The 11,452-nt window shown below is 32.0% G+C and overlaps 3 protein-coding genes across 6 annotated transcripts in view; 1 reads left to right on the top strand and 2 right to left on the bottom strand.

The window, feature by feature from the left end:
• LOC125826137 (primary amine oxidase-like) overlaps window positions 1-11,452 on the top strand; it is a 177,032-nt gene that overhangs the window by 109,616 nt on the left and 55,964 nt on the right. The window lies entirely within an intron of this gene.
• LOC125826167 (ATP-dependent Clp protease proteolytic subunit-related protein 2, chloroplastic) overlaps window positions 1-11,452 on the bottom strand; it is a 231,171-nt gene that overhangs the window by 180,064 nt on the left and 39,655 nt on the right. The gene's annotated exons all lie outside the window — the stretch shown is intronic.
• LOC125826141 (LRR receptor kinase BAK1-like) lies at window positions 112-4,803 on the bottom strand. Its single transcript, XM_049505457.1, has 4 exons — window positions 4,168-4,803; window positions 3,060-3,320; window positions 2,059-2,937; window positions 112-898 (listed from the first exon to the last, which is right to left on the bottom strand). Exons 1-4 carry the CDS (start codon window positions 4,604-4,606, stop codon window positions 420-422), a joined length of 2,058 nt encoding a protein of 685 aa, XP_049361414.1. The 5' UTR covers window positions 4,607-4,803; the 3' UTR covers window positions 112-419.

Genomic DNA, 11,452 nt, shown 5'->3' with positions numbered 1-11,452 from the left:
GGATGTGGTGCAGTGGATAGGGCTGCAAAGAGAACCGATTCAATATATTTTTTATGTACCCATAGGTACTGTATTGAATTTGGATCACTCGATACAAAGAATAATGCATTTATCAGAATATTGGCCCTGAAAGAGACATTAAAATACAGTGAAAAGATCAAATAATGGTACAAGTTCATTAGCTTCCTCTTTATCTCTTCTGAGCTACAACAATCAAGGACGCCAGGGGGCGTTCCAGTTTCACCTTCAAACCATTCAAAGAATTTGTTCAATCAGCCTCATTATATACAGAAGCAAGTGATGTTGCATAATACAATAGATAGAAAACTGCAGCTCTATCGCTATGGCACTTGTTCCATATGGTTAATAATCATCAACAAATTTCAACGCGAACAAAAAGGACTTCATTGTTTCCTTTTTCAACCACAACTAGACCTGTTCAATTCTTCATTTACTAAAACCATACTTGGCCTGCTATCTGGATCCTCAAGGGTGCAACTTACTGCAAGTTTAGTTAGCATAGTTGCTTCACTTATGGGGAATGTTCCTTTGAGATTAGGGTCAATGAAGTTCTCAAAGTTACAAGATTCAGCTGCCAGTCTCATTGAGCAGTCCAGAAGTCCTTTACCAGAGAGTACTTGAAGGATAATTACTCCAAATGCATATACATCGCTCTTTTCTGTGAATCGTCCAGTTGTAATATATTCAGGAGCCATATATCCTAGTGCAGCACTGACCTTAAGTGCAGAATAAACAACATCATCAGCAAGTAGCTTTAGTAGGCCACAGTCCAGTATTAGTGGAGTGAACTGTTGATCAAGGAGGACTTTTTCCACAGATATGTTGCGATGAACCATGGAAGGTTTGTCTGGTTCGGTGCTGTGCAGATATCCTAGTCCTGTTAGAAAGATGCATAACGATTGGTATCAGTCAAAAGGAAATATGAAGGAATCATATTAAGATAGAACGCAAAAAACATGTGTAAGTTTTCCCTGGTTCTCACAAAAACAATATAGTTGGTAAGTTGAAATCATTCGCCATCATAGTGTATTAAAGATTTTATTAATTAGAGACCTTAGCTATACTAAAACTTAGCCCAAATATCTGTTGCCTGTTGTTCTAATATGAACAACTGAAGTTAATGCAGTGATGGTGCACCTGTGCTATTTCATCTTTAATCAAATCAAAGGCACTGGTTTCGAAATAGTGAACATAGGAGAACTATTAAATGCACATATTAATGAGGTTCTTGAGACATATCCTATTGCTTTCCTTGATGGCAAGGGAACTTGAATTTTCAATTAAAGCAATAATTTGCAACCTTTTTCTGGTCTTCTTTGAAGACACAACAATTACTGCCCCACAACTAAGTTTGAATGACAATAATTCCAGTCTCTCTCTGTATTCATATTACTCCCTCCGTCCCAAATAAGTGTCGCTTTAGCATAAAAGTGTATCCCAAAATAATTGCCTACTTAGAAGTCAAGACAAAAAATAGTACTCCTTGGTTCCAACTATACCTTTATATTAAAGAACTACTCCTCTTCATCTAATAACTAGGGGTGACTTAGTAAACTATGCCTTGCATTTATTACTTTTCTTAATGGGCGTGAAATGAACTAAAGCGACACTTATTTTGGGATGGAGGAGTAATTTGATAATATATTAACCACAGGGGTGGAGCTAGGTAGGCCGAGGTGGTCGGCAGAAAATTACGTTGTTTATACATGGTTTTAATTATTTTTATGTATATATAGTAGATGTTGAACCCCTTCGGCTTCTTCGTGTGTTTACTTTTTCATACTTTGAACCCCTTAATGAAAGTCCTAACTCTGCCACTAATTACCATGCAAATGAATCTACAGTCACATCCTGTTCCTGACTCCTGTGAGAAGCACTTTAGTGGTAATAGACTGCCTATGCAATGGAACTCCTAGAAGACTCCACATTATGGGGAAAATAATATACAGCCATAATATTTCCGAACTTTAAAATATTCTGAGAAATTTGTAGAGAATGTTGAAGATGTAATGATGAACAAAAGCAAAGAAGACCAACCTTTTGCAATCCCCTTGATGATCGAAACTCTTTTGGACCAGTCAAGAACATGGTTGCTGTTTACTTCAACATCAAGATACTGAGAAAGGTTCCCTTTAGAGGCCAAATCATAGATTAAAAAGCACTCGCCTCTTCCCTTTGAACAACAGAAACCTCTTAGCTTGACAAGGTTTTCATGCTTCAGGGAGGTTAATAAGCTCAATCCTTCCATGAACTCCGTCTCCTCCGACTTACAGCTTGTCACGCTGATGCTTTTTACAGCTACCGTAGATCCATCTTTTAAAATTCCTTTATAGACGGCAGAGAAATTACTCCGTCCCAATAGATTTGTCTCTGTAAAATGCTGAGTTGCAGACTCAACCTCTTCCAAATTGAACTTGAATCCATTTAAGAACTCATTGAACATGCTATTGCAACTCTTTTCAGGGGTCATAGGGTCCCAACGATTTGAGTACTCAACAGTAAGTAGTGGAGAAGGGCTTCTCTTGTATATTTCCTTTGCCTGATCAGTGCTAAGCCTATCATCAGATGCATCACTTGTGTTCCCTACTCTTTGTTTTAGCCTTCTTCGTCTAAATATACCGAAAACTACAGCTACTACCAAAGTTACAGTGACTGTAATCACAGAAGCAACGATAATTGCTTGAGGAAATTTTGATGATCTTGAACAATGAGTTTGATTACAAGGCAATGGACTAATATGAGCAGCTCCTGGGACATCTATAGGGACGCCGTTATTATTGGAATCAGGTACATCAGAACCAACTTGATTCACATTGACATGATCCCAGGCAGTGCAAACTCTCAATGAAGTAAATCCAGTACCACATAAACCAGGATTGCTTTCATGATTGAATTTTTCATTTAATCTCCTTAGAGCTACAAATCAGTCCAGATAAAAAGGAGAAAAAAGAGGTTTAAAATCAGAAATCAAAAGATATAACTTCAAGCTAGGAAAAAAAGATTTATAAAAAGTTAAGAACTCAAAAAGGGAAACTAACCTGGAGGAACAACTCCAGAGAGGGTGTTATTTTGTACTTCTAGAACCTCCAACTGGGGAGCAGCAGCTAAGTTTAATGGAATCGGACCAGATAGCCTATTGAATCCCAAATATAGCTTTTTCAACGTCCCGAGAACTCCTACGTTCTCTGGAATTTTACCTGTCAGCCTGTTACGTTGCAATTCAAGAACACTCAACTTCTTCAAGAACCAAATCTCTGTTGGTATGCTCCCTGTCAACTGGTTACAACTCAAGTCCAGCACTGTGGAACCACAAAATGCACAAATCATCTCAGAGCACATATCATTGTAGAAAGGGAAAAAAAAGAAGTTCTTGCATTTCTTTCATCACCTTATTTGGAAAAGAAATTTCAGTATGCTGTTCAGACCAAAAATATAATTAACAAGAAAGAATAAAGACCAGAAAAGGGGGTGTGGGTGCAACAGTGGCGGAAGTAGAAATTCTAACACGGGATACTTGGAATTCGAATCTGCTACTTAAAGCAATTTTGAGCCACTTCTACTGTTGTACTTAAAGCTTTCCTTATGTTAGGAAATTCAACAATTCATATATATACTAGTAACACTTTATTTTCTCTCAAACTTGCACTGTTAATTTATGGATGAAGGAACTCAAAAAAAGGAGTAAACCATCAATCCCCACAAAGTCCTACCTTTACAGAACCAAAAAATCTGCATAGATCTCTAAGAAATTTTGCAACTTGTCTACTCTGTTACCTAAATTCATGTAGACTCATTATTCACTAGCACACACAAAAAACAGTAGAATGAAACAGCAAGCAATTTCCGTGATAGCAGGGGTTGCTCAAGTTGTAAGCACTCTCTACCTCCAACTTTAAGGTTGTCGGTTCGAGTCACCAAAACAGGATCTTCAAGAACAATTACTATTAAAAGTAGAATGAGAAAAGGATAATTATTTTATCTTAAAACTTCTAAAATGACAAATCATTTAATACAACTATTTCTTAGAAATCACGACAGATAATTTAAGATTGAGTCACCAAAGCAGCAAAAAGGTGGGAGCTAAGAAAAAAAGAGAAACAATCTCCCACAAAATTAAACAGAAAGATGTTTACAAAGGCTACAAACCTTGTAAACTTGCCATGTTTCCAAGTTCTGGTGGTATAATCCCAGAAAGATTGTTCTCATTGAGATAAAGATCATTCAACTCAGTCAAATTCCCAAGTTCCTTTGGTATTTCCCCTGTTAAAGAATTATAATGCAAGAACAGACCAGACAGACACTTCAGCTCAGCAATTGCTGGTGACAACTTTCCAGTAAGTCTTTTATCTGTCAGAGTAATATTTGTTACTTTATGATGTTCATTACAAATCACACCAAGAAAAGAACCACTACATGGATCACCATCACTTGTCCATGAAGAAAGTTTCTTGCTTTCTGGGTCCAAAGCTGTTTTAATCTCCATTAAAGCTCTCACCTCAGCATTTCCACAAACAGGTTCTATGCAAGAAAATTCAAGAACAAACAGAGCAAAAATGAAAGTTAAGAGGAAATAATTAACCCCCATTTCTCTGAACTTTGTGAACTTTCAGATTTGAGTGAAAAGTTGAGTTTTTTATGAAGTACTAGTGAGCTTTTGCATTGGATTTCAATGGTGCTTCACAGTAGAGAGAAAGAAAAATGGGGAGTTTATTGGTGTGAATTGTCAAAGGAGAAAAGAGAGTTAGTTAGAAAATACAGAAAGGAAGACTTTTGAGCATAGTGTCTGGCACATGCATGCACATTTTTAAATATGCCAAGAGCTAGTATTTTATTACCGATTCGATCGAATTTAATAGCTTTGACCGTAAATTTATATTTGTAGAATCTAATAACTTTGACACAAACTTATTTATTTAATGTGTGTAACTAATTATTAAGAATCCAATAATCTTATTAAATTTTAGAATTTAAAATTTTATGAATTTTGAAATTCTAGCTTATATTATTATGATTTTCAAAAGGTGTGCAAATAAATTTGAACTTTAAGTCATATGCATTAATAAAAAGCGTGAAAAAAGAGGTTATTCGGATAATAAACACCTTCCTTTATGACGAGGGGTAAAATAATAATAATGAGTGTGTTATTATTGGTAAGAAGCAAAATGTCTCTCGATATTTTTTTGAACTATATATATATTCTAGTTTTTGATAAGTTAATAAAAATATAGTATGCCAAGAATATTTATTTAGGAAACAGTTTCTTTTGATAAAACTATTTTCCTAATTTTAAAAAAATATAATTTTTAAAATCACATTTTGATCCACTAAACGCAAGAAAGAATATTTTCTTCATACCAAATACATTCAGTATATAAAAAATATTTACACTATAAACAATTACAAGTTTGTTCAATCTGAATAATACTATATATTCCTCAAACTTTAATTTAGTCTCTTTCCCATTTTCAGATCCATCTTAGTGCCTTTCACTTTCTCCAAATTCAAACTTGTATTAACTAATAAAATGTGAACAAGTTATCCGTTTTTGGCCGTACAAAACAAATGATTCTGAATTCCATTTGCAATATTTACACCATATAATAAGAGTATTTAATTTATGCATGTGGAAATGAAAGCTGTTATTGTCTACATAATAAAAATGTCCTAACATATCATGGTCTCATCCAAATGGAATTTATTTTAAATATACAAATACTCCCTCTGTACCTATTTACTTGTTCACATTTTATTTTTTAGTTGTCTCTAATTACTTGTTCATTTTGACAAATTAAGAAAGGACAATTTTTTTTACCCATTATACCCTCAATTAATTACTTTGAAAATGGTAGAACTAGTTTTTAATTCATCAACTTCATAATTAATAGGGATAAAATGGTAAACATACTATATCAATTTTATTTTTTTTAATAGATATGCCAATTCAAAAGTAGACAAGTAATTAAGGACGGAAGGAGTAGCATATAGTATAAATTATAAAAGTATTCAAGCACATGCTTGTGGTTTTCCAGATTGAGCTAAACGCGGCGTTAAACTTTTAACTCCTCCACTCACTATGTTGAGAGGTCCACACTACGGAAGGGAGGCCCTCAAGGAAGTAACGGTAAAATTATCTTTGTGTGAGTTATAGGTTGTGATTTGAACTATATAAGTAATTATTAATATTTTTATTAGGGTACATTATCTATCTCACATCTTTTGGGGGGTGCGACTTTATAAGACTGAAGTAACGGTAAAATTATATTTGTGTGACTTATATGTCATGATTTGGACCATGTAAGCAACTATTAATATTTCTATTAGGATATACGGTCTACATCATACCTTTTGGGGGCACTATAAAACTGAAGTAACGATAAAGTTATCTTTGTGTGACATATAGGTCATGGTTCGAACCATATTGTAAGCAATTACTTATATTTTCATTAGGATACACTTTCTAATCACATCTTTTGGGTGCAGCCCTTCCTCAAACTCTATTAATCCGGAATGTTTTATGTACTAAGAGTCCGAGATTGACCTTAGGATCAACACTATTTTGCAAAAAATTGTCTACATCACACCCTTTTCTCAAACTTTACTAACGTTGATTACTTTATGCACCGAAATAATTCTAGGGTCGAAACTATTTCATGAAAAAATTGTGTGTATATATAATAGGTTGACACCCTTGAAAAATGGAGAGATCGGACTTTTAATACCCGTATTTAGAACATATTTAATTTTATCATTATTTTTAATATAGTGAACAAGTTAAGATGGACCGAAAGAGTATAAGTTATTTTAAATATCAGACAACAATTTAATATTTTATCTATAATATTGAGGATATTAATGGATTTTGGGGCCATTTATTGGTGAAGCATAGCCAGGAAGTACTAAATGGCTTTAATTTGATGTTGAAATATCAGTCTTTTTCCACTACTACAATAATTATAAGGCTCCTTTTCATTTTTTCAGATTTAATTTTCTCACTTTCTCATTTATGTTTTCTTATAAATATAAAATAAATGTACCTGTGGTACATCCCATTCAAATTTTAAATTTTTCGACCCCCCAACACCTTCTCAAAAAAAAAGAGAAGAAAATAAAAAGGCACTATTTCAAAGGTAGTGGAATTCTTAATGATTAAAAATGGCTAAAATTTCAATAGCATGAGTCTGATAAAAATTGAATGGGTTTATTCTTGGATAATTCCTTCATGGCCTCATCTCATTAGGTTCAAGATCCATTTTTTATGGACTACTATATTCAGTGATTTTAAAAATATATATTTTTTCAACAATTAATTTAGAAAATACGTTTTATCGGAAAAAATTAACTTTTTAATGATTAATTGAATACCTAATTCCTTCTACGATATAACTAATTATGAAATGCAAATCAAATTTATGTGTTAAAATATGTATCCAATCAAATATCATTATCTAAAATACAATATATAGATTCGTTTGGTAGGGAAAAAAAACCCAAAATATGCAATTAAAAACAGAAAAAATATATATATAAAAATTCCTGAAATTGAGACCATATTCATCAATTATTGGTAATTATTTTTTTTTTGGATAATTGAGTCGTAAGTCTTAGCTAAGGTCCAAATTAGATACCTAATTTTGACTTTAATAGTTTTGTCAACAAGTATGGTTGACTCCTTGAGCTCCCCTAGCTTCTAGACAACTTTGAATAAGTATTTAATTTTTTAAATTATGGGCTGATAATACAAATGTTAAAATAATTCAATCAACAAATAAGCATGTTTTGGTGGTTTCTTACATTTGTTTTTAATATATTAAAATATTTTTTTGTCTTAATAGTTGATTGATTCTTTGCCAGACATATCTAATTCATATCATATTTTTAACTTTGGATACCATATGATTAACCTTCTTTTTTCAAAGCGGAAATGTATAGACTATAGCATGTTTGGTCAAAATTATAAAAAAGTCGAAAGTATTTTTTTTTATATAAAAAGTGTTTACTTTAGAAAATTAAAATGTTTAGCCAACTTTTTAGAAAAAAGAGTTTTTGAGTAGTTTATAAAAGTTGAAAAAATGATTATATTTTTTTTGAAATCTTCACCAATCACAAATTATTACCCTAACATAATTAAAATATTTTCCAAATTAATTAGTTAAACACAAATTATAACTCTTCAAAACATTCTCTTTTTTCTCGAAAAATAATCTTTGATAAAAAATAATTTTCATTTTTTTTTTAACTTATACGCTTGGTTACTGACGAAGACTTCCAAAGACGATCAACTTTCCATACTAGTTATTACCTTACGCTGTCATTTTTCCAATATTATTGAATAGCATTGCCTGGGGCAGATCAAATAGGCTAACAAAGGTGGATCCAAATTTTAGAAATTATTAGCTTTTAAATTTTTGTTCATCATTTTGTCAAAACTAGAAAAGTAATTTAGAAACTTTAGTGGTACTTTTTGTATTGTTGCTAAAAATGTGCTAACAAGGACCACAATTGGCATTCACAAGAAAGCAGGGTGGCATAAATAAATAAATAACTAAATGTCACATTGATCCACTGATTTTTTACATTTTGCATATGAAACCATTCAAATTAATAAAATTGCCATTCCTTTTGTTGTTCTTTGCATAAATTATCAAAATTAAAGAAAATAATCCATAGATAAGTAATACTCGAGATTCCATGTCAATATCAAGAAATTAGTCGTTAAAAACTTTGACTTATGAACATAAGTCCCTCATTTTATATGTAAATACGCATTAATTCTAAATTTGTGTTGTCACGTATATAAGTTGTTTAACTGGTGATAAAAACACATACAACATAGTGATCTTATTCAAGAATTTATAACTAATAGATACAAATTTTCAATCATGTATTAATCATAGTTTCTTAATATAATTTCTAAGAAGAAAAAAAGATAACAAAAACCACCTTAATTATGAATTCAAGATTTGATGAAATCGCTACACCTCGTCTCACCACCTCAAAGCATATAGCATTACATCTAGATCTATTCGTGTTGCGGAGCGAGGAGAAAGTAATTCTTTCCTACATATAATTTGAATCTACAAAAAAAAGTTATAAGGATACTAACAATACCAAGATTAAAAAACTCAATTTAAATTTAGAAAAATAAATTAAAAGGTAAAAATAAAAGGTCCTTACCCTTTTTTTACTTTTTAACAGATGAATTATCATGTTTCACTTTTTAATCTTTTTTATTATTTACCTGTCACTTTAAATGGAATACAAAAGTTCTCAATGATGTAGATATTGAAAGTAGATTACCAACTTGGTTATTAATAGACATATTTTTTTCAAGAATATCACTATCAATTGGTCCATTAATTAATTAAAGGTTTCCATTACACAACCACCTCCAGCAATAACATTTACATCAATTCCTAATAAAAAGTTATTTTGAAAATGATTAAAAGTTAAAATTCAATTTTAGTCATAATCATCATAAATATAAAAAGATGATGTGTAATGACACTATTAATTAATGTTTCTACAAATCTTCCCTCCACCATTCACGACTTGATTAGATATGAAGATAAAAAAAAAAGAAAAAAGAGGGGTAGAGGAGAAGTTAATAAGGTCATAGAATTTGTTTTGAAAAATTGACTCCAAGTTAATTAGAAAGTTCAATGGTAGTTATGAAAGTAAAAGTGGACCAGGTTATAGTGAGATGAATATGATTCTTTCAGCCATGCTAATTAGCCTGTAGTATCAAACATCGGGTGGTAAATCGAAAAAACACTTGGATCCTCTAATTGCTTTTAAAGTTTTATGATATCATGTTAAAAGATTTTATGGTTTAAATGATCAAGTGTGAACCTCTATATGATTCTATCTAATAAAAGGTATATCTCAAATATTTTTTTGTTTAATTTATATTAATTATATATTTTGAAAGGGAGTTTTTAGTTGAAGCAATGGTAAAGTTCTGTGTGACTTATACGTCATGAATTAAACAGTGAAATCAGTCATTAATGCTTACGTCAGGAGATGCTGCATACAGAATACCCCTTGAGGTATTGTGATCCTTTCCCAAATCTTACGTGAACGTGAAACAATTCATACACCAGACTGCTCTTTATAATATTAAATAATTCTATATTTTGATACTAACTAGTTGTAGATGAATAGGTTTATAGACAATTTTCCACCATGTTAGGTAAATGTAGTGCTAGAAGTTGAGATTTCTGACTAAATATTAATCGATTTGATGAAACTTAGTCTTGAATTAGTGCAATAAGCAATGATGTAAGTATAGTTGCTCATTTACTCAATATATATATATATATATATATAATTGATTAATCAAATAAAAATTGCGTATATTAGCTATAGAAAACACACAAATTGCTATTCTTCAAACAAACATTTCCGATAGTACTTCTAATTGGAATTGAATGAGTCGGATAACCGACTTTTTAAAAAATGGATCAAATATGAATATTCATATTATTAAATACCCTTGTTATTTTCACGAGTTCTTATTTTCTGAGAGTCTAAGCTTATTTTAACTTTTAAATTGTGTCTCACCTAATTATTTCTAAAGCCATGAATAGTATAGCTAGTTAACCTCTTTCCTATCTATGTTAAATATGAGCTGATCAAATATTTTATATTCATTTTTCTCTAACACGTTTTTAACCCACCCATATCTCACCTGATCCGCCATTTGCTGCTCCTACGTACTTCTAACTAAAAATTATTTTTCCATATATCCAAATTTCGAAAGCTAAGCCAAACACCTTACTATTTAGATTTAAGATCTTTTTTTTATGACAAGGGAAACCCGCAGCCGCTACCCTTTGGGTGCACACAGGGTAAAACCCCCGCTCCTACGCAATAGCTCGCAAACCACATAGGAGAGGTAACCCGCACTAGGCAAGCCTGGTGCGACGAGCTCGACCCAGAAGGCAAACCCCTTACTTTCGCTGGCAAGGGGTTTCGAACTTGAGACCTCCAACATGAAAGTCCCAAGCTCAAACCACTGGGCGACCCCAGAGGTTCTACTATTTAGATTTAAGATCTAAAGACTGAATCTCTGTCTGATTTGAATTTTACTTTTGGTATTCCATTAACAAATTATAGTCATTTCACACTAAACTAGTTATGGCTGGCATCTTTAGATTAACTTTTTAAAAGGCATTTAATCAGTCACTTCATTTCATAAAAAGAGCCTTTTAATCATACTAGAGGTCAATAAGTAGGACAACTAAATCTGTCTCAACAAAGTTGTGCCTTTCTATTTTGACATAGTACATAAACGCTAAAGTTAAGGCATTTAAACTTGTATAAAGTTGAACAAATAGAGACATGAATTTCTACATAGGACGCCATGTACCCACATTTAAACGCTATGTTGTTGAGTTCAAACTCGAAATTCTACCACAACCAATATAATTTG

This window comes from Solanum verrucosum, unplaced genomic scaffold (genome assembly GCF_900185275.1).
Source record: "Solanum verrucosum unplaced genomic scaffold, falcon-dt-bn FXZP01000060.1, whole genome shotgun sequence".
NCBI classification, from domain to species: domain Eukaryota; kingdom Viridiplantae; phylum Streptophyta; class Magnoliopsida; order Solanales; family Solanaceae; genus Solanum; species Solanum verrucosum.
Note: the sequence above shows the minus strand (reverse complement) of the source record. Positions and strands in the feature narration are given on the sequence as shown.